We start from the raw sequence: 24,511 nt of genomic DNA, 5'->3' as shown, positions 1-24,511 counted from the left end.
CTATCTGCTCATCTTGGTAAGGTTTCTGTGGGTCATCGGGGACTTTCTAGAATCACCAAGTCTCTAGGTTGGAGGGCCCCTAGGTGCCACCTGGTCAGTTACCCATCTGATCCATAAATCTCCATGATGCCTCTGTCAAGGGGTCCTTCAGCTTCTGCCTGTGCCCACCCAGCAGCTGGAAACCCACCACCAGAAGGAGAGGCAGCTCTGGGACAACGCAGGCTTGCCTTGTACTCAACTTTTACATCTTATATCTAAACAGCGTTTGTGTATCTCTGAGTCTAAAATATATATTCTATTTCCATCCCAGTTTAACAGATGGAGGGAAATGGGGACAGGCAGGCTAAGTCGCTTGCCTAAGGACTCACATAAGTGTCAGACCTAGGATATGAACCTAGACCCACCCCTTAAGTCCCGAGGCTATACTGTCTCTATCTTCATAATGAGTACTGAAAATGCCCCCTTGATTCAATTTATTAAACCACTTTAAATATTTACCTAATTCATTTTTTATTTGCAAGTGTTCTCTGTGTCTCATTATTTACTGCTAACTCTCCACTCTTGCTTGCTACTGACTTCAAAAACAAACCCATTCCAGCTCCCTCGGCCCCTATAATGAGAATGTTCACCTCCATTTCCCTCATTTATTCTAATCTTACCCACCCTTCAGGGCCTGGCTTAACTTCATCACCTGCAGGGACTCCTCCCAGCTACTCAATTCAACAATTCTTCTGCCAACAGAAACAAACGGCTTACTCACTCTTGCTAAATAATTATTCTTAATATCTGGGTTCTCAGTTTGACTGTAATCTCACCTACAAGGTAACTGATAGCTTGAGTTTTTATTAGTGCCCCACTGGCCCCATAGCAGTAGTTTAACAAACAGGCTGAACAATTTCAGAATACGACTCCGGATACCTTAAGGACACTTCTGTCTTATTTCCTTTGAAAATGCTTTGGGGTGACAGATTCATCAATAACCTCACTTCTAGTCTGGGATAAATAAATTATTCTGAAACTCACCCAACTAATGTTGACATCTTCTCTACTTGATTAGCAGGGCCTGAAACTTATCTCAGGGGGTTAGCTGATGCATTTCTGAAGGCTGACCACCAGAGGGCGCGCTTTCCTTTCTTTTCAAGGCTATCCAGCCCCTGACCCAGAGCCTTCAGAAATCTGAAAATCTACTTTGCAAAAAGGCTTTGGTGACACTGCTTCATCCAACCACCCATGCCATAATACAAAGAACCCAACATTATCCTAGTCTCTAGAAAGGAGAGGATCCTCAAACACCATCCCGTCCTAAGTATGTTCACTAAACAGATGGGAATCCAGGGACAAGAAGGGATGGGAATGGGGGGATAGTGCACCAGTAATACATCCCAAAGCCCACACTTTCCCCTCCACATTCAGTATGACACCTTCATATGGCAGTAGGGCTGAGCACTGGACAAGGCTTTAGATGCCTCTCCTTCTTAAATTCTAGGCAGATCAGTTCTTAGCCAGAGAGGCTGGGGGTGGAACTCTATTAATATCCCTTATTCACTGCAATGCCCCAAATATCTTGAGAACCAGATTTCCTTTCCCACGTGAAGACAGCCTACCATAGTTCTTTCCTAAATCCTTGACAGTTTTACAAGCAGGGTGGTGAGTGGCCTTTCTTTCTTTGAAAAAGTGTATATAAATGTACCTATTCATAGAAATCTGACAGAGCTGACACCTGGTTCTCCAAAAATGTAGCTTCACTCTAACCACATTCCACTGACATTTATAGAATATGATTATTTTTGATAGTGGGGAACAAAGGGGGAAGGGTAATCAGAATTGTAAAGCACACACTTTCATCCAAAGTTTCCCCACTGCAAAGTGAATCGTTATTTTCAGGATAAACGTGCAGTACCCAAATGTAGAATATTTCTTCTCGTCCCTTTTCCTGGGAAGAGATGCTTTGCCTCTCCCTAGTGGACCTCACACCTGCTTCTCCATGCTCTTTACTTCACTAGACATTCCTCTTCTCCCAGACCTGCTGACGTGCACGTCCAGACAGCCACGCAAAGCTACTGGTTCTCTGAGAAGTGACAAAGTGCTTTTTGAACAGTACACAGGCCTGCTCTCTTAAGTGTTGGGGAAAGGCCATCAAATTCTGGGCAGGATGCAATTCAAGTCAAATTTGACATGTTGAAAGTTAATGACTTTATTGTGCTTCATGGTTTATATAATTCAGTCATAAGCCATGGCAGGTTGGGCTCATTTTTTTCAGACAGTTAAGAATTAGGAGGACTTGAGGCTGTCAGCTTTACCAGATGGTCATTAACTGGAAACAATGCTATTTAAGCAAGGTACACTCAAGGGGGAAAAGGCTCAGAGAGTTTCATTCGCCATGAACCTCTACCTCTTCATACCTACCTCTCAGGCAGAGGTGAGCGTCGCAGAGAAGGAAGGTGTGCTGAGAGAAAAAGTTTGTCTTACCTCTTTCCTAGCTGCCCTCGGCAAGGATGAGGTGGCAACGTGCACACTGTAAGGATTCGACTTACAACATCAGAGAAAAAGTAACTGTGCCAACAGCACAGAAATTCATTTCCACGTGCTATACTCTTCACAACATGCTATGAACTTGAGACCAAAAAGGTGAGAAGAAACTGGGCACAGGATTTCACTGGGGCAAAGTTGAAAGAGTGGGTATTAAGCAGGGATAAAAAAAAACAGTGGAGAGATGGTGAAGGGGGGCGGGCAGGAAGGCAGACCGCAGAGGTCTGAGAGTAGCGAGGGAGTTTCTGAAAATTAACTAAATGCATTTTATCTACTTCCACTGACCATAAGTGGTTTCATTTTCATTGTAACATGTTCAAGGGATTCTGTCCAGGCCCTGAGATTCCCTCAGAGTTGTTGGGAATCTCAGCACTTGTGTTTAATGACATACCAGGGAACCCAGGGTACAAGACAGGTAAGATAAATGGACTAATGGAAGGATTGCATCTTACAACCACCTGTTTATGAGCAAAACCCAGTCATAAAAGCAGCTGTAAGCAGAAAACACAGAAACATTATTTTGTCCTTTTGACATACATTATAGTCTTTAAACCCCATAAGAGAAGCAAAGATTGTAAAGAACTGATTGTAATTGTCATAATTAACCGCATGCACTTCTCCACTACATCATACAGCTTTGCAACTGGTAGACCCGATCAGGTATAAAAGAAAACAGAGCTTTTGAAATCTCAGGAGATGGAGGAAATGACCCTTATCCAATCCCTCTCATTCTAAATTACTATTGGTAGAGGCAAGATAATTCCCCGGCCATTTCAAATACAGAAAACATTCATAGAGAGGACACAACTGGCGTCTAAAGTCACATTTTGCCATTTTGGATGTGATTTGGAATGGGGGTTGGAAAAGAATGGAAACGATGATCAGATAAGATGTGTATGAACACTGAAGCAGATGTTCTTGTAGTCATTTCTTGGAAGATGTGAAATGGTTGTATGAAAAAAAAAGCAGTCGTGTCTTAAAGAAATAAACTTACCTGGAAACTCTGAAGACCTCTAAAAGGTTGGTTGAGTAAAAGCAAAACTCTCAGTCTCTTACACCCAAACACACACACACATATAACACGCTCACACGCTTCTGGAAAATTTGGACTTAATATCTTCATTACTTTTTTAAAAAAAATAACTCAAAGTAATCCAAGAAAACCAAGATATGAAATAATAAAAAATTCTTCCTTTAGATTGGAGAAAGGAGATAGACAGGATAGTGATAGGATTCAGCTATAGAGTGTGAGATTTTAATTTAGGAGCTAATATTCAGAAGAATGTAAGTTCATGGGATTTTAGAGCTGGAAGACACCTGGCTCATTATGTTGCCTCCTGCCTATTCCAATTGTCACATCAACTTTACTATAGTTCACAGAATGAAATATTATGCATATTCAAGGTCAACATTCTTTCCATAAGCAAGAAGAAGGAGCAGATGCCAAGGGGGCCAAAGTGTATGAGCAAGATAAAGAAAGAATGAGACCAGAAGATACTGAAAAGGGGTGACTGCAGAAATTAAAATTACTAAAAATAAGAATTTGCAGAGGAACACACTGAGGTTAAATTTTGAAAAACGCCTTGACTTTAATTATGCTATACCTATCTGTGAATGTTGGCTAAATTTCTTCAGTTGTCTCCTAATTCAGAGAGACAGAGCTATTCCAAATCACAAACAACTCAATAAAATCAATGCCATGTATTACCACAAAACTCGGATATTATATTTTAGTCATATTTTTCTGATGAGTGTTTTTACTTCTAGATGTAGAAATTACAGTTCAACTAAGAAAGAGCCTGGAATATGAATCTGCAAGTACATAACTCAAATAAGAATTCTGTAAAATGTGGATGATAACTTCTATACTGCCCCTATAGTTTCATTCAGCCAAAGACTGTTTCAACGGATTTTTTTTTGCAGGCCTGTGACAGCAAGACATCACTGGTTTGTTACTCCAACTATCACTCATTATTATTTAAAGAATTTGACATCACATAGTAATATGTTATCAAATATGCTAGTGGCTAATATCTTCTAGAAGCAGATTTCAACTTGATATCAGAAAATTACTCACAGAATTCATTCAAAACGTTAGAGGCTTCCTTAGAGGTAGTGAAGTCCCCAGGACTGGAGATGGGGCTGGGAAAGGCAGTGGGACATGGGTGGAAGGGCATAGAGACCATGGAGCTAATGAGGCTTGACAGTCAGGGTTCTGTACTTGCATGGCTCCTTCTTAGATCTTAGGAGAGGCCCCAACAATGTATTAACATGGTGATAGGTTTTTGTAATACTTGCAAAAATATTTTAGAATTCTTTTTCTTAAGGAGGGCCCCCCAGAATTATATAAGTTTCAGGCCTAGATCCACTCCTAGGTAGCACACAGTGTTGCAAAGCACTAGGCAAGGTGACCAGAGAACCTGGGTTCCAGTCAGGGTACTGCTTTGGCCTAAACGGGCAGAATGGCACTTGCTCTGCTTCCCTCACAGGGGGTAAAATCACAAATGTTAAATGGGCTGAAAAACATAAAATGTGAAAAAATATAAATAAGTAACATAACTTAGATTTCCTGTCTGTGATATGGGATAATCATTACTGCTTCTCATGGTCATTGAAGATAACACATCAAAACATGTGTCCTCAGCGCATTTTCCTGTCTCATTTCCCTCTGCTACAACTTCCTCTTTTCCTTCCTCTAGCCCCTAGCCCCCAACACTCCTGCCACTAGAACACTCATTTGTCATTATATGTTGCCACTTATATATATATACATATATATATGTGTATGTGTCTGTGTGTGTGTGTGTGTATATATATATATATATATATATACTTTTTTTTTTTTTTTTTTTTGCCACACTGAACGGCTTGTGGGATTTCAGTTCCCCGACCAGGGATTGAACCCAGGCCCTTGGCAGTGAGAGCACAGAGTCCTAACCACTGCACCACCAGGGAACTCCTGCCACTTTTATATATTTGTTCAAAGGGCTCCTACTGTCTATAAAGTCTATCTTTGCTGGAAAAAATCCTTATCCACAAGGCCTAGGTCTGCTAGATCCTCTCCTCCTTCCCCAATGATGACCTCCCTTAGTACTGTTTCCTGTTGATCTTACAGATTAGAACACGGAGGCCTGATGTAACACATAGCTGAGTTCTGGAGGCCCCACAAGATAATCCTCAGGAATCTTGATCTTCTGCCATCCCCGGCCTCTTAGCATTAGAGCACAGACACACGGTTCTTGATGTATACATGATAGGGGTCACAGGCTTATCCACTGTGTGGGAGCGGGTGTATCCCAGGATGAGGCTGCCCACAGTGGCAGCAAATAGGAACATGACGAAGAGAATGTACCTGTAGGAGTTGTCATCGCGGCCAGGTAGGCTGGCCCGCCTCTCCTCAGTCAGGTTGTCTGGCCCTGGCCGGCAGAGCAAGTTGCTGTGAAGAGTGGCATTTAGAGCCTTCAACACAGCGTGCAGGCTCTCATACCAGGTCTCAGTCCCATTGGTGGTCTCCATAGCAACAGGGATTCAGGTGGGGGAAGAATCGGAGGATGCCCTCCTTCAGAAGTCTTCCTTGTTTCTTGTCCTCTCTGATCAGCCCTGTAATCTCTCTCCATTTAGGGGTACCATTCTGTAGCCCTGCTGCCGGTCGGCAAGGCTCCCGGGGCGCCGTCTGTTCGTTGGACACCTTGCCCTGGGCTCGCGAGTGCCCCACACTGCGCCCCAAGGCGCTCCGCCAGCCCCCCTGCTCGCAGCCCGCGGCCAGCGCCGCCTGCGCCCCCTCCGCTCTGCCACCTTTTTCTTTAAAGTAAAACAGTTTAAAATCTGTTCTACCCTCTGAGTACCTGGAACTAAGGCAACTAATTATGTTGAGAACTAAGTTAGGGAACATCACATACATTCTCTCTTCTGTTTCTCATTAAAACTCTGTAAACTGGGCATTGATATCTCATTTTACAGATGAGAAAACTGAATTTCAGAAAGATGTGATAACTTGCCTAATTGTGGATAGTTAGTCAAACAAGGACTTGAACCCAGGTATGGTGGATTGAATGGCAGCCCCATGAAAGGATATGTCCACGTCTTAATCCCCACAACCTGTGAGTATTACCTTAAATGGCAAAAGAGTGAATGTTACTGCATACAACAAAAGATGTGATTAAGTTAGGCATCTTAAGTGGAGGAGCTTATCCTGTATTGGCCAGGTGGGTTCTAAATGCAAGCACAAGTATCGTCATAAGTTAGACACAAAGAGGAGCAGACACACACAGCAGAGAAGGCCATGAGAAGATGGAGGAAGAGACTGGAGTGATGCAGCCACAAGTCCAGGGACGCTGACAGCCATAAACACTGGAAGACACAAGAATGGGGACCCTCCTAGAGCCTCTAGAGGGAGCCTCAGTGACCTCCAGGAAGCATACCGACTTCAGACTTCCGGCCCCCAGAACTGTGAGAGAAAAATATGTATATAGTTGTACGCCAACTAGTTTGTGGTAATTTTCATGGAAAACTGATACAGGAGGTCTTCTGGCATCCTTCTGTAACCACATTCAAGTTCCCTGATGTGAGACTGCCAGGCTGAAGACCTCAAAACATGGTACTCTAGACTCTCCCTAGGTCCGTACAGACTTGGGATCAACCATAACAGACTTAAAACTGAGGTTCTTCAGACTATATATGAATTAGTGTTCTTCATATTTGATTCAAAATGTTCCCATTAGTACAAAGAAAACATACAGGAGCACAAGTTCATGATTTCATGTGAGTGTCTTTCCTGCGGTGAATGGGACTGTCCAAGAAGGAGAACAAAATGAAATCCTCCTTCACTTAACTGTTCTCAGTGAGACAACTTTGACACTGCAGCTTTTAGGTGCTTAGTATTAAATCTGTAGAAACGAGGGTAGATCTGGTCTAAAAGATTTTAACATTCTTTTCTGCCTCTAAGCATATCTATAATTATTCTCAATAAATACGTGTTGAATGGATAAAGGAATCAATGAATGAGTATGTGGCTATATGCATGGAGCCCAAATAATCAAGCCCATCGTGTCTCAATAACTAATATTTAAGCCAAAAAGAATGAATGTCTTACACAAATATCACTCTCTGGGGAAATAACCTGAACAGATTATATATGATTGGATTAAAAGGAGTAACTCACTCTATGGCAATAATACAATTAAACTCCCTGTGATGAATTCGTATAGAAAGGACATGAAATTTTAGGTATAAGGCAGTGTAAGAAAGAACCTGAAAAGTGAAATCTGAAGGACAATTTTGACTCCCAAGACAAAGGGTAAAGAGATCATTATTGTACTTTCTCTGTGTCAGGTAATATTCCAAGTTCTTTGTAGCATGAAACTATTTAATACTCACTACACAAGTCTAAGAGGTAGGCACACCATTATCCCCACTTTATAGGTGAGAGAACAGGTTACAAAATTTATCACAATCATACAGGCAGTAAACAATGGAATAATTAAGAGCAGAGTGGCTATCTGTCCAAACATTGGTGAAGGAGATAACCAGGGAAGAGCAGTTGAAGAAGAACCTGAACATGAAATCCACCAGTTCATTGATTCTTTCTTTCATTTTTAAGATATATGTGCCAGGCATTTTGCTAGACACTGGAGATATAATGGAAAAGAAAATAATGAACTAATAAAATGTTCTAAAACAAAAGGGAGAGACTTAATTCACAAATAGGAGAAAACTAAAACAGAATTGAAAACAAGTGATTTTGGGGAACATGCTTGTAAGTGAAGTTTAAAAAAGTGACTACGTTTTCTAAGAATTCTTCAACTACGAGCCTTCCCTAACAGTGTCTTGGTGATCACAGGATGTTCTAAGCCCTAGTAATCCTAGGTGCAAGAAAAACGTGAAAGTGCCTGGGAAGCCAATTCTCAAGGAACTCATGTGAGGGAAAAATTATCTTACCAACCATAAAAACAGGAAGCTAAGCAGAACAGGGCTGAGAAGAGTTTACAAAAAGAAAAATAATCCATTTGGTTCTAAAGACCAACAAAGCCAGAGGTGATTTTTAGCAAAGCAGAGACATGTTTTAGCAATTCTAAGTAACTAGGTCAGAAATCACTTTACTCTGTTCCTTCCAGCACTATGCACAGGAAGTCAAGAGACTTCACTTACATGATAGGAATCTTGGAGAAATGCTCAGACTCTCAAATTAGGAGGAAGTAGGTTTGAATCACAGCTCTGTTAAATACTAGCTGTGTAACCTTAGGCAAGTTACTTAAAGACTCCCAGTTTTAATTTTATCGTGTGGAAAACAGAGATAATAATACAACCCACCTGAGAGGCTGGTAAAGAATTAGGTGTAATAACGTATGTGAATTGTTCAGCAAAGACGCTGGTACATAGGAAGTGTTCCATTACTGATAAGTAGTCGTGTTATTATCATTTGACAGGCTGACTCATCAATCACTGTGGCTAGAGTAATTATTAAATTTAACCAGAAGTTTCTCATTGTTCATCAACATTCTGGTTTTCCTCCTAAAGGAGGACTGTACTTTCTTGCTGCCTTGGAGCGACATATCACCACGTGATTTGCCTGAGCTAACGGAATGTATGTGGAAGTAAAGTGTCACTTCTGGGCAGAAACACTTCAATGCCAGTCACAACGGCCCTTATGTCCTCCCTTTTTGCAGGGGAACCAGTAACATGCCTGACGGTGAAGGGCCCGTCAGCCTAGCTCCCTGAAGAGTGATGACACAAAGCAGAGCCCCCGGCATTCTGTGATGAATATGAAGTATGGAGTGAGAAATAAACTCCATGTGTTAAGCTACTAGGTATGGAGTTTGTTACCACAGCACAAGCCACCCTGTCCTGACTAACAGAACAGCAACCCGGATTGGTTGTGACCTTCGATGTATAAGTAATATAAATACCTGAAGTCCATTTATCAATTGACCCAATCTTTTGCAATCTCTTGTTTTGGTTCTTGCTACCTTTATGCCCTTTTCAAATATTTATAAATCAAGGCTGTCTCCATAGCTTGAAATTTTCCCAGGACAAAGGCTATGACTTTGTAATTTTCTTTATAGCAGCAAATACTAAACAGGATTTACCATTTAATAAATGCCTCTTTGACAACGGCAATGACAGTCATGATCATAAAGCTATCTTCATGATAATCCCTTAATGTCCATTCTCACTGACTTTCTCTCTACTTAATAGCTCTCTTAGAAGAAAGCTATGTATTTTTAAAACAACTGTCACTGAAGAAGTTATGTAGGTAGGCATGTTGCTCTCTGTTTTAAACCTATTCTGGGAATAGGAAAACAAAACTGTAAAGCTGATATTCCCAAGCCTTGCATTAATGTTCCAGAACAAGAAACAAAAACTCAAATGTGTTCATGTTCTATAAAGGAAGCATTAAAAACAACTAGTCTTTGTACAAGTTTCCCTTATCGGAGCACTGATGCGTAAAAACACTTAGAGACTATTTGCACGTCTCAGAGAAGCAGAAGCTGGCTGAGGAGTGTCTGTGCGTGCAGAGTGGGGGGTGCTCTCTTCATTCCTGCAGAACCCTCCAACGTCATAAGACACGAGATCCTGCTTGCTTCATCTGGGCGAATCAGTGGCCAGAGTGGCAAGGCTGGTCAGCCTGCCTTGGACAGGTTAAAGGGGCGAGGAGAGGTGGGCAGGGAGGGCAGTGGGCATCAGGGTGGATGCGACAATGAGCGCAGCCCACAGAGAAGACACGTTTCACCTGCACCTCCTTGCTTACTCCAAGAATGGTCTGCAGAGCTGGCGTACAGCCCACAGTCGGGTCTACGCTCACTGCCTGTCAGCACTTCCTTCACTCCAGATGAGGCTATGGATTAGTGAGAGGCTCAAGTGACCAGCACAAACAGATGAGAAGCAGAAAAAGGTGAGGAGAAGCCTGCAGACTTGGCTTCATCAAGGTGAAAGGTGAAAGGACGGGAGCTCAGCTGCAAAATGCTTACCATGACTGACCAGGGCCCACATGCTCTGACCTCCCCTCCTCTCCAGCCTTGCCTGCCGCCGCTCTACCCATACTTCACTTGGCCTCAGCCACATTCACTTTGTGTTCCTTGAAGGGCCTCTTCATGACCCCTCACTCGGCTAGCTAAACCCCGGCTCATCGTTCTAAGGTCTGCTCAAATGTCACCTGCTCAGGAAACCCTCCTTGACACACCACAGCCAGCCCGGAATAGGACAGGCCTTCTGGCCGTACACCTTTGCACATTGAAATTCCCCTTCATGGCACTTAGGAAGTGAAGTTCTTCACTGTGCACCAGGATGTTTATTTGTTTACTGTCTGTCTCTACACTAGCTAGTAAGCTACATGAAGGAAGAGCGATGTCTGTCTGCTCGCCATTGACTCTCTAGCACCAGCTACTCTCCCGGACACACACAGTGCTCACCAAACAACCATTAAATGAACGGAGCTAGTGGAAGGTATGGAGTACAGCATGCCCATAAGCTTCGTATCTTTCAGCTTAACCCACGTCCTGCTTCTCTGAGGCCTTTGCCAGCGTGGATCTGGCAGCCTGTCCTTGGACAACTCCTGGCCAGAATCCCCACTGAAGAGCACATTCACTGGGAGCACCCACTTAAAAGGAGCTGTCCCCTGAACTGGAATGTGGCTAAGAGAATCCCAAAAGCAGAGGGAGGAATTAAACCTTAACCCTTCAGCCAAGAAAGACAAAAGTTTTCCTTTACTCTCTTCCTGGAAAAACTTAGAATTTGATGAGAGTGTGAACCTAACACAGACTGACTGTCATATCTTCCCAGAGGCACTGATGAAAAATAACATTTCTGGATCCTGAGGATCTTTTCTTTCTTCCCCCCAAACGCTCCATGTTTTTCATGACGATTCAGGTCTGGGAACATCCGGGTTAGGGAATTTTTTCAAAAAACTCAGCTCCTCTATTCCAAGTGTTGGCTAAAGGTTTGGGAACTGTGATCGCTCTTTCTAGAAAGAGAAGAGCAATGCACAGGTCAATGCAATTTCTAGAGGTAACAAGCTCTGTGGTTTCCAGGACCTTATATACAAGAAGGACTGCCACAGGTCTGTACTGAGGAAGTGGAGAATGTGGACTTCCTTGTTAACTTTGGAGACCCCTAGCCCCAAAGAGCCAGGTCTTACTGAATGCACAGGAGGGGCTGGACAGAAACGCACAAAAGGAGTAGACGTTCCCCCTCCTGCAGGGACAGGCAAATGCCTTACGATGACCAGAGCAAGGGGCCCACAACTGGAAACATGAAGGGTGTTATGCAGCAGGGAAGCGGCCCTCTTTCCTCAACAATGACTCATCCATCCTGCTCACCCTGGCAGTTGCAGTCCCTCTATCCTTCCCAAACAAAGAACAAAAGGCTGTAAAGCAAGACTGAAATCTTCAAACAGAGCTATTTTGTTGCAGTAACTTTCAAGGAGAAAAAATTCAACAACGACACTCTTGAAAATGAGCAGAGATAAACTTGTGAATTAAAGAGCGACTTAACACTAGATGAATTTGAGCCAGAAGTTTAAGAATGTGAGCTTTGGAAGGAGGATAACCCTAGATGCAAGTTCATTTTCTGCCATTTACGAAGTGTGTGCTGTTGGCAAAGTCAGTCTCTATGCGCCTCAATTTCCACATCTGTAAAATGGAAAGAATAGTACTGACCTCTCATTGTTATTTGGAGAATTAAGTAAAATAATGGATGCAACAGCATAGTCCAAAGGCCTGGTAGGCAGCAAGTGCTATATAAATAATAGCTATATAGAAAACCAATATTAATATTATAATTTAATATGCATTTGATATATAATTTGATAGTATGAAACCAATTCCACATTATAAATATAGTTATCAGGAATAGCAATGCATCCACATTCTCCCAGACAATAAAGAGGTCTATAAGAATTCATGTTACAGGAATGAAGTAATATTTTTAAGTAAGACTGTTAGCCTATAAAAAATTCTTTTAATTAATCTTATAATGATCCAAAAGCATAGCATGGTTTAAGATAGTCTTTATGAAGAACTTCTAAAATAAAGAGATACTTTAATGACTTTTTTTAACAGAAGAAAATTTGCTAGAGGAACAAAGAGAGTTAAAGACTTTGTTCTTGGTTATAAAACCTCTATTATAATCCTAGATAGTGGAGGTTTAGGGGAAAAAAGAAAGGAGCTGTGCTAGTCCTATTTTATTCTCCTTGGTAAACGCCCTGTATCTGATACCAAATATCAAATATCTAACCTATGTCACTAATTCTAATCAATACCTAACATTATTCTATATCTAAGATAGCTCAATGAAAACTCTATTTAGCCTTCCCTGCACTTCAAATACAGATATTCTACCTTAGGTTCCAAAAAATCTACCTGAGAAGATGCTGGTTAACCCAACCTAAGTCTAAAGATTATAAAAATAAGATTTTACATCTATGCAAATAATATTATCCTAGGACGTAACATGCAAAAGTGGGTCTTCACTAAAGATGGAAGCTCAGATAACGGATGGATTTCAATACAAGATTAAGCGAAGAACAAACACATGGAAGAGAATAGCCAAAGCATAAGACAAGAGAAACCCATAGGATGACTTCCATCCCCAGCTCTAGAGATGCCAGGACAGGAGCAAAGGGCCAACAACCAGCAGTAGGAATTTCTCAAAGGACACTTGCTCTTTCTAAGTGAATCAGAGAAGGATGCTATAGGAGAGTATTCCCTGCTCAACTTAAGTAGGAAAAATCTCAAGGAGAGAAAAAAGAAATCCACCAAAGTAAAGAAACAAAGGACTAGGGCAAAGCATTTTCAGATTTCCTTCCACAAATTAGCAGGACAAATGCCAGGAGCACTCCAAAGGCCCAAAGTGGCCATTATTCACAGTTGGAGCTAACACTAAATTCCCAAATCAATAAAAATTTTAAAGCCAAGAAAGAGGGCCTTAGGCCCTCTCTTAGGTGGAGAGAGGTTTGTTTTTGTTTCAATCAAAGCTTGGCTGATATTCCTAACCCCAAATTTGCTTCTGGATTGAAATAAAGGGAGAACTTAGAAATAAGGATAGAACTGCTGTAATTCTGAATAAAGCATTGTAAATCAGGCATCCTAAACAGGGGTCCACAGGGGTGCATTCACAGTCGCCCCTTGCACTCAAGGTACAGCCTCTCACACCTCATCTCCACCCAACCCCGAGCAAACGTTTCTTAGATGGGGATGGAGGTGGACAGTAGGTGGCGATGTAGGTTAAATGAACTTGAACACGGACTTCACTGAATCCAGACAGACTTCAGGGGAGGGAGCAGGGGACTCTGTCTGCACAAAGGAAGCAAAGGTGTCTCTAACCTGGGTTGCAACAAGGAAACAGCCTCCTCGACGCACTGTAGGACTTCAGCCCTAACTCTCCTCCATCACAGTCATTTTCTCCCCGCTTTTTGCTAATGCTGAAAGCCTTTCCACTAATGGAAATTGTCCCATTCACACCTTGACATGGAATATACATAAAAAGGCAGTAATTTTGCAACAAATCAAAACAAAATACATGTCATGAAATAAACTAATACTGGAGCCCTCTAAACTATCACGGAAAACACAGATGATGCTGATTTATTTTCCCTCAATTTCCTCTCTTCTCAAGGGTTCCAAATTATAGCCCTCACTTGTGAAAAAAATTCTATCAAAATTTAGACTAGGGTTTTCTAATGGTAGTCAGCAGGCAATCTACATCAGAATTCCTGAGCACGCTTATTAAAGTGTAGATTCTTGGTCCCATCTTGACCTAGTAAATCAGATGCTCAGAGCCTGGAGAGGAGGAAAACACATTTTAACCAGCCCCTCACTTAGGCAATAAAATTGCTCTTCATATCTGATACGTCACTGAATAGCCTACCAAGAAGTAGGCAAAAGCCTTTCTGAATAACAGTATTTATATTCAGGGCAGGAGCAGAAGCTGGAATTTGTAAGGAGAAAGCTGTTTTTCTCCCCTCTCCCCACCATATCATGACAGATAACAGAATCTGTATCAAAGAATAAGTAACACACTCTTTCCTTTTTTCCTTTTATTTTGTACCTTGCTTGTTTCCTAAGACTCCCTGGTCTGGAAAATTTAAACATTTTAACTTTTTCAAGTGCATACAACTTCAATACTTAAGAGATTTTGGATGAAGTAGACAAATTTTACAAGAGAGCTTAAAAACTGGTGTAGGGTGTGCTGTGTGTCAGAGCAAGACCACAAGTATAGCAAATTACAGGGGCACCCCTACAGTGCTCAGGGGAGAACCCGGATGCAAATAACTAGAATTCAAAGTATAGTGGCTGGAGGAAAACGAGTACAAAATTCTGAGAGCCCATGAAAGATCATTTCATTCTGAGAAGGGGTCATATTTCTAGATCAGATTAAGGTGAGACACACTGCATTTTCTACATGCCACAGGCTTAGCATATTTGAGGGGCAGCGCCCTTTATAAAAGTTGCACTTAGTTTTACTACACTATTAGACCCAGTAGTTGTGCAGAGGTTCCTTGGTAAATGAAGGCCCTGGATAAGACCAAATTGTTACAAGGTTGAGTGCTTTGTGTAGCTGAATCTCCCAACAGAAAGTACAACAGAGAACAAAGTCTATGTATACAATAAACTGTAGCAACAACAATGAAATAACAGACAGACATACAGTGGGTGGGAAATATAACTGTTTTTTCATAACTCATCTCTCCAACTCATTAAAAAAGATTGGGGGAAAAAGAAAACTGGATATCAAGTGCCCAGGTCATACTTTAAAAAGAACACAGATGCCTGGGGAGTTCTAACAGGCTATGACAAACCTCATCTCCCTGTGTGGGAGACTGTCACGTGCCCCCAACCTATTGCTTCCTCCTTCTCTGAAGGTGTGGCCGGCCCACTGCTGTCACCACCAGCTGCCACCAACTGCAGGAGCAGCTGGTGGAATACATTTCAGCAGAGAATCTCAGCAAAGTGCGTAAGTCCCGTACGGGCAGCTGTAAGCAGAGCTATCATCAGCCGGGCTGAGCTATTTTTGGAACCATCTTAACTGACAGTCCTCTGCTATACTCTCTTCCCGCTTTCCTTTTCCAGCCCTCCTGTCTCTCTCTTCCCCAACCTGAGACACCCAGGAGTGACTGATCAATAATATGATAAAGAGCAGACAGCTGAAGGGAACTGGTAAACAACTGACATAAGTAGATAGATTCAGGAGCCATACACAATAGAGGACGTGATTAAGGCTGGGGCGTCTGTAGACAGATAGCCTGTGTAAGAATTCAGGATTCACAGATGGACTGGGGGTGGGTGGGGGGAGGAGAGTTGGGAAGGGGAGGTTGCAAAACAAAATAAAAACTTCTTAAGGAGCATTCTCTCCTCCACACGCACCACATGCTGCATGGGGTTCTCGATTTAGCAGGGCAAAGAGTACAATGGACAAGCTGCCCCTTAACCTTCCAAAGCTTGCTCTTCTTTGTGCTTAGTATGTGCTGGTGAGCACAAGAGTGGCTAGAGAGTTGGTTATGAGCGAGAAGGAAGAGAAAATTCAGCAACGGAGTTTCAGCAGACCCAAACCAACTCCCCCGCTTGTACCCCAAGACTCAGAAGTGAAGCTTTGCTCCTCTTAGTGGAATGTTTAGACAGGAGCCTCCCCTCTGTGACCTGGTCACAGGGGCTGAAGATCAACACAGCAAGGGACGGACACACAGACCCAGCACTCAAAGGCGAGCTGACCCCCAGATGCCCAGGAGTTGGCACTAACAGCCCTGTTACATTTTCTTAAAATAATGGAAGCTTTGAATTTCATGTTTATAGTCTGGTTTTCCCCTTTATCATTGTCTACATTCTTTCTTTTCAGTCTCTTATTAACAATGATGAAGTAAAACAGTACAGCATGCTGGGAAGGGTGTTGAAGGCAGAAGGGCCTGGGTTTGAGGTCCAGATGAGCAATTCAACCCCCTCCCTCTTTCCTCTGTACCTGTCTCCCCTTGAACAAAGTACTCAAAGTCTTGAGAGAACATGAGAATATGTAAATTGAATCACATCACTCATCTCCTAAAACATCCCGAAAGCTTCCTGCTCCTCTTTGAATAAGATCCTTATTCAAAGGATCCTTTGAATAAGATCCAAACGCCTTGCCTTGACCTGCAAGACCCTTGCATGGCCCATGCCCCTTTTCTTACCATCTGCCTTCACCTGTTCACTCTTCAGCCTCATATGCTTTCTTTCTATCCTGCAAACACACCTACTGTGTTCCCACATTCACAAGACCCTCTGCCTGGACCCTTCTCCCTAGATGCCCACAAGGCAGCCTCCTGCTCTTTATTCAGGCTTCAGATCAGTGTCCCCTGCTGGGGAGGCCTTCCTGACCACCCTCCTACCCCGACTCATAAGGAATGCCGTTGCCTCATCTGACTTTTTTCATGACATACTGCCCCAGAAAAATTATGCTATTTATTTGTTGACTTGCTAATTGCCTATCTCCCTTCTCTAAAATACGAGCTGTCTTGTTCTAGAGCTACATTATCAGCACTTAGAAATATGGGCACTCAATAAATATTGGATGAATATTATTGAATACACTTGTTTCCTCACCACAAAGAGGAATGATAATACCTCCTTGGCAGTGTTGTTAAGAGGACTAAATGAGAAAATGAACATAAAGTGTTGGCCGCAGTGCCTGAAACACAGTAAATCTTTAATGCTTGGATTTTTTTTTTTTTTTTTTTTTTACAGATTTTGAAGGCCACTCCCTACCACCTGAAATAGCTTTCTTTCACCCTGATAACTCAAAATCTTTCAGTCTTTTACAAATGCTCATTCCAAGTATAAGTTTTCCTGACCCAAGATTCCTCCTCTTGACCAAGGTGCTTTGATGCTTTTCTTATTAAAATACACTAAGAAAAACAGTAAGTGATGGGCTTCCCTGGTGGCGCAGTGGTTGAGAGTCCGCCTGCCGATGCAGGGGACACGGGTTCATGCCCCGGTCCGGGAAGATCCCACATGCCGTGGAGCGGCTGGGCCCGTGAGCCATGGCCGCTGAGCCTGCGTGTTCGGAGTCTGTGCTCCGCAACGGGAGAGGCCACAACAGTGAGAGGCCCGCGTACCACAAACACACACAAAAAAAACCAGTAAGTGAAAAGAATCGCTCGAATTTCTTAGATTACCTATGGGAACAAAGCCAACTGTTCAGGCCAAGAAATGCCCATCTAGCTGTACCTAAAGGATAGATGGACACACTATGATCCCCACAGAAATGGTGCTAGGAAACCATGAAAATGATTGTTACGTAAGCTTTGCAAGACTAGAACTCTTGGAAGCTTCCTGACATGTATAGGCTAGTGAGACTGGAGCTCCAAGGGTTACTGAAGGGAGAGGTCACTCAAAAGGCATGAGGCCTTAGGCAAAAAATGAAAAATGAGATAACCAGGAGCACTGAACGATTTATAGTATACTAATTGCAGAATTTGCTAAAGAGTATTAAAATAAACCATTTTAGTTACCAACCTATAGAAACAAGAGAACAGCAGACAAACAGAATCCAGCCTATATATGTCAGGAAGCTTCCAAGATTTCTAGTCTTGCAAAGCTTACGTAACAATCATTTTCATGGTTTCCTAGCACCATTTCTGAGGGGATCGTAGTGTGTCCATCTATCCTTTAGGTACAGCTAGATGGGCATTTCTTGGCCTGAACAGTTGGCTTTGTTCCCATAGGCAATCTAAGAAATTCGAGAGATTCTTTTCACTTACTGTTTTTCTTAGTGTATTTTAATTGAAAGGATCATACACTATGATCAAGTGGGGTTTACTCCAGGAATGCAAGGATTCTTCAACATACGCAAATCAATCAACGTGATACACCATATTAACAAATTGAAGGAGAAAAACCATATGATCATCTCAATAGAGGCAAAGAAAGCTTTCGACAAAATTCAACACCCATTTATGATAAAAACCCTGCAGAAAGTAGGCATAGAGGGAACTTTCCTCAACATAATAAAGGCCATATATGACAAACCCACAGCCAACATCATCCTCAATGGTGAAATACTGAAAGCATTGCCACTAAGATCAGGAACAAGACAAGGTTGCCCACTCTCACCACTCTTATTCAACATAGTTTTAGAAGTTTTAGCCACAGCAATCAGAGAAAAAAAAGAAATAAAAGGAATCCAAATCATAAAAGAAGAAGTAAAACTGTCGCTGTTTTCAGATGACATGATAATTCACACAGAGAATCCTAAAGATGCTACCAGAAAACTACTAGAGCTAATCAATGAATCTGGCAAAGTAGCAGGATACAAAAATAATGCACAGAAATCTCTGGCATTCCTACACACTAATGATGAAAAATCTGAAAGTGAAATTAAGAAAACACTCCCATTTACCACTGCAACAAAAAGAATAAAATATCTAGGAATAAACCTACCTAAGGAAACAAAAGACCTTTATGCAGAAAATTATAAGACACTGATGAAAGAAATTAAAGATGATACAAATAGATGGAGAGATATACCATGTTCTTGGATTGGAAGAATCAACATTGTGAAAATGACTCTACTACCCAAAGCAATCTACAGATTCAATGCAATCCCTATCAAACTACCACTGGCATTTTTCACAGAACTAGAACAAAAAATTTCACAATTTGTATGGAAACACAAAAGACCCAGAATAGCCAAAGCAACCTTGAGAACGAAAAACGGAGCTGGAGGAATCAGGCTCCCTGACTTCAGACTATACTACAAAGCTACAGTAATCAAGACAGTATGGTACTGGCACAAAAACAGAAATACAGATCAATGGAACAGGATAGAAAGCCCAGAGATAAACCCACACACATATGGTCACCTTATCTTTGATAAAGGAGGCAAGAATATACAGTGGAGAAAAGACAGCCTCTTCAATAAGTGGTGCTGGGAAAACTGGACAGGTACATGTAAAAGAATGAAATTAGAACACTCCCTAACACCATACACAAAAATAAGCTCAAAATGGATTAAAGGCCTAAATGTAAGGCCAGAAACTATCAAACTCTTAGAGGAAAACATAGGCAGAACACTCTATGACATAAATCACAGCAAGATCCTTTTTGACCTACCTCCTAGAGAAATGAAAATAAAAACAAACAAATGGGACCTAATGAAACTTCAAAGCTTTTGCACAGCAAAGGAAACCATAAACAAGACCAAAAGACAACCCTCAAAATGGGAGAAAATATTTGCAAATGAAGCAACTGACAAAGGATTAATCTCCAAAATTTACAAGCAGCTCATGCAGCTCAATAACAAAAAAACAAACAACCCAATCCAAAAATGGGCAGAAGACCTAAATAGACATTTCTCCAAAGAAGATATACAGATTGTCAACAAACACATGAAAGAATGCTCAACTTCATTAATCATTAGAGAAATGCAAATCAAAACTACAATGAGATATCATCTCACACCAGTCAGAATGGCCATCATTAACAAATCTAGAAACAGTAAATGCTGGAGAGGGTGTGGAGAAAAGGGAACCCTCTTACACTGTTGGTGGGAATGTAAATTGATACAGCCACTATGGAGAACAGCATGGAGGTTCCTTAAAAAACTACAAATAGAACTACCATACGACCCAGCAATCCCACTACTGGGCATATACTCTGAGAAAACCATAATTCAAAAAGAGTCATGTACCAAAATGTTCGTTGCAGCTCTATTTACAATAGCCAGGACATGGAAGCAATCTAAGTTTCCATCAACAGATGAATGGATATAGAAGATGTGGCACATATATACAATGGAATATTACTCAGCCATAAAAAGAAATGAAATTGAGTTATTTGTAGTGAGTTGGATGGACCTAGTCTGTCATACAGAGTGAAGTAAGTCAGAAAGAAAAAAACAAATACCGTATGCTAACACATATATATGGAATCTAAGAAAAAAAAAAAAGGTCATGAAGAACCTAGGGGTAAGACAGGAATAAAGACAGAGACCTACTAGAGAATGGACTTGAGGATATGGGGAGGGGCAAGGGTAAGCTGTGACAAAGTGAGAGAGTGGCATGGACATATATACACTACCAAACGTAAAATAGATAGCTAGTGGGAAGTAGCCGCATAGCACAGGGAGATCAGCTCGGTGCTTTGTGACCACCTAGAGGGGTGGGATAGGGAGGGTGGGAGAGAGGGAGATGCAAGAGGGAAGAGATATGGGAACATATGTGTATGTATAACTGATTCACTTTGTTATAAAGCAGAAACTAACACACCACTGTAAAACAATTATACTCCGATAAAGATGTTAAAAAAAAAAAAAAGGAAGAGAGCAGCAGAGAAATGAGCAGCAACACAGCTATTTTTAGCTTAGCAGCTCTCCCACAGCATGGGGTTCAGGGACGGGGGGCTGGGGGCGGATCAGCCTCACAGAAGTCCATTTCCAACCCCTTGGTTACAAACCTTCAGGGGCAATATTTTAATCTCTTCCCCAGGGAGTTATTTCAGTGTATGAAACTACATTGTAAATTCCACGTGATCAGGACCTAGACATGACTACAACTCTTGTATCTTTACACAGTGCCTAGTGCGGATTCAACAGAATCAACACTTTCCAGCTGATACATGGGCTCCTTTTCAAAGTTCTACATAACAAGATTAGTCCTCTAAAGGACTGAAATCTCTGAGTCATGGGGCTACGGATAAGAACACTCAGTTTTCTCTGATCCCAGCATTTAACATCACGTTATTTAAACTACATCTGAGATCCACTAGTTTTCAAAAGTTTGGGGAAAAAGTCCAAGGAGATGCCTTTTGCTTACAGTAGTGCCTGCCTTTGGTCTAGGTGCTTTCATTTATCCATTAATGCCCTCCTCCTCCTCTCTCTTCCCTCGGGGAAGTAGGCTGGTATTGACCACTGATGGGCATCAAGGCACGGGGAGGACTCGTCCAAAGCAATGGCAAAAGGGGAACAAAGACTAAGGTATAGCCTCCTTCCTACTTAGCCTAGTGGCAAATTCTCATGCCACGTACCATGTTATAATCAGCTGTTAGTTTAATTATGAAATACCTGAATGCTGTGTAATTACAGCTGTTTTTCACAAATGACTGCCTCCTTAGAAAGTGAAACGTCCAGCTAAGTAGTAACACCTGGAATCTGGAAGGATTCACAGCAAGAACTCAGCAGGGCAGCTGATTGTGCCAAGGCCTTGTGTGGACTTCTTGAAGCAGCCTTCACTAGCTGTTTGACAGCTATAATTATATGCAACTGGAAAACCTGATAACGGTTTTTGATCCAGGACCCAAAGCTAAGTATCCTTGGGTTAAAAACAATTTTCTAAAATACACACACACACACACACACGCACACACACACACACACATTTTTTAAAGAATTTCTCATTCCAAGGCCAAGGTAAGTGGAAAGCTACCTTGCAGAAAAACAATTTCATATGTAATTCTGAACAAAAGCAAAGAATGAAACAGAACAATTTTACCCACTTAAGTGATGGTTCCACTATTTATTAAACAATCAAATGTAAAATGTGAATGATAATTACATTATTTTTTGCTCACTATTACTAAAGCATAAGAGAAAGTGAATTGTGAAGATGTTAGCATTCCAAACCACAGGACTTTTCAGGAAATGCAGGAAGAGATGTTGATATTCACCCATGAAAACGCTGCTAAAATTGCAAATAACTGAACATGTTATTGTCCTATCCATTTGCAGTGAGAATTGTGGCTTGCTTTAGCCTTTTTCTGATATCTGCATGCTATAGTTTGGAAACCAAAAGGCTAAGCCTAATCACCAGCTTTAGCCACAAGAGTAAGTCACATGCCCTTGCCATGACAAATGGTTTAGAGTAAAAATAATATTTCTACTATCTTTTCTATAAAAAGTAATAATATTTCTACTATCTTTTCTATAAAAAGTATCAAGCAACTTGGTAAAGTTATCAGCTTATTCTACTTCCATGTCATGTATATTTCTCACTTTTTCATTACATTAAAGTTCCCAAACCAGGAACCACTCTTCAATATGTGATTCCTGGTTGTAAGAACATGTGAAATATTTTAAATATTTGCTAAGCATTTGATGATACTCAATAAAACTCCCATAGATGGCTAAAGTAGCATTATTTCATGTTTGTCAGATGAAAGAAGTTGAATGTGCCATATAAAATGGAAACTCTGATGGATATGGCACTAGATGTGATTAAGATCCATATTTCAAAAATGTTCCCTTTATAACAGTTGCTGCTGACAACTCCCAGGGAAGAGATTCAGTACGCTTAAACGAATACATTATATCTTCGTAGAAAAAGGAAAAAATTAACCTGAAATTCCAAATATATTTTATTGTTAAATAATTTTCTTTATTGCTCCCTGGCATATGTATTATTCTAGTTACACATATGAAACACCAGGAAAAAGTGAGTATATTAATCTTGATTTAAATTAAAAAGAATTTTTTTTAATTCCTTTAATATTTTGTGTTAAGACAAGGTAGAAAAAAAATCCCATGTTACAAAATATAATCTCTTACCTTCATTCTCCTGACCAATTAACTTTGGGAAATCCTATATTATGTTAGCAGAGATGCAGCATTTACACTTCTACCTTCAATAAAACTTATTCAGAATCACACAAAAATTTAAAATTTGCAGCAGAATCTAGGTTAACATGTACCTTTACAGTATCCATAAAAATAGGTATGTGAAGCAAATTAAGATATCAAACCAATTTTGCTGAGCCTATTTGCCTTCTTACAAAAATAAAATAGTTTTAAGCATGCTACAAGTAACTTGGAAGAAATATTTCAATTAACTGAAATGGCAGTAGTAAGTCAGGTTTATATATTCTTTAAGATCATTTATTGGGATGAAGGTATACAACACACACACATACACACACATATCTTGGTCTACTTATTGCATGCTTTTTAAAGCAATTTTATTTCTTAAAAAATCCATGATATACTCTTTCATTAATTCAGAATGACTTCTCCCTCTGGCTGTCTGAAATTATAATAGGTTACTGCTCACTGTGTTAGTCTCTTCTAGTAATTCTTACCAGAATGTAGAATTCTTTAGCATTCATCTGAAGCACTGTTGTCGAACACCGTTGCCTAGAAAACTAACTTGTTTTTCAAGGCAAGACACTCTAATTAACTTCCCTGAGCTGGCCTTAATTCTTTTAGAACCATTTCCTCAAATTCTATTTAACTGAGGCGAAGGACTTGATTTTGAGTCAAATTAACTCAAGGCATTTTATTTAGATACAAGTAATTCTCCTTAGATAAGTGTTTTCACAGCCCCAAACAATAATGGATTAAAAATAATTTTTTCCAAAGTTTCACAAAATTACTACATAGTACAAGAGCAGATGCATTATTTTCTGTGAAACAAACTGATTTGATTATTTGAGGGTAGGAAAAGGTTTTTTCCAGTCTACAGTATCCAATCAGCTGGTGACTTTGGAGCATCTAGGCATGCATACTGAAACCACCAATGGTTGAGCTGTTTTACCCAATTACGCCAAGATCATTGACTATTGTGAAATCCTCTATATTGCCCAAATAATTAGACCTATGAGTCTGATGCACAGTTTCTTAACCCCACAAGTCTTACCTCTAATGTCCTGGTTTCATCATTTCTTTAAATATGGTTCAAATGTTGATTTAACTATTTCTCAACTGAAGCACTGGCTTGCTTCTAATTTAATAACTGTATATTCGAATTTTTAAAAAGTATACTCTGACAACGAACACTTACTCTATATACCTGTGAATCCGTCTCCCCAAGGGAATAAACAAGAATCAAACAAAGGATGACTGTGAATCACAAGGTGAGTTCCTTAACTCACAAAATTGTGATTATAGATCAGTCTAATGGGGACAGTTTAAGATAGAGACATACAGTCCTTTTCCCTCTGCCCCACCTGCTACAGTTTAATCACAATGATGTCTTCCTGTTCCTCAAGCCAAATATATTCCTTTCATAAGCCCTTGACTTCTGTGAATGCCTCTG

At 40.9% G+C, this 24,511-nt stretch overlaps 2 protein-coding genes across 20 annotated transcripts in view; both read right to left on the bottom strand.

The window, feature by feature from the left end:
- The window catches only part of NRXN3 (neurexin 3), a 1,692,180-nt gene that overhangs the window by 999,424 nt on the left and 668,245 nt on the right, over window positions 1–24,511 (bottom strand). The gene's annotated exons all lie outside the window — the stretch shown is intronic.
- Window positions 5,747–6,045, bottom strand: LOC114904414 (potassium voltage-gated channel subfamily E member 3-like). Its single transcript, XM_029238332.1, is given in 2 exon segments — window positions 5,747–5,796; window positions 5,799–6,045. Coding segments are annotated over 2 exon segments (297 nt in total).

Source organism: Monodon monoceros, unplaced genomic scaffold (genome assembly GCF_005190385.1).
Source record: "Monodon monoceros isolate NGI ecotype Baffin Bay Population unplaced genomic scaffold, NGI_Narwhal_1 Super_Scaffold_21, whole genome shotgun sequence".
Lineage (NCBI taxonomy): Eukaryota > Metazoa > Chordata > Mammalia > Artiodactyla > Monodontidae > Monodon > Monodon monoceros.
Note: the sequence above shows the minus strand (reverse complement) of the source record. Positions and strands in the feature narration are given on the sequence as shown.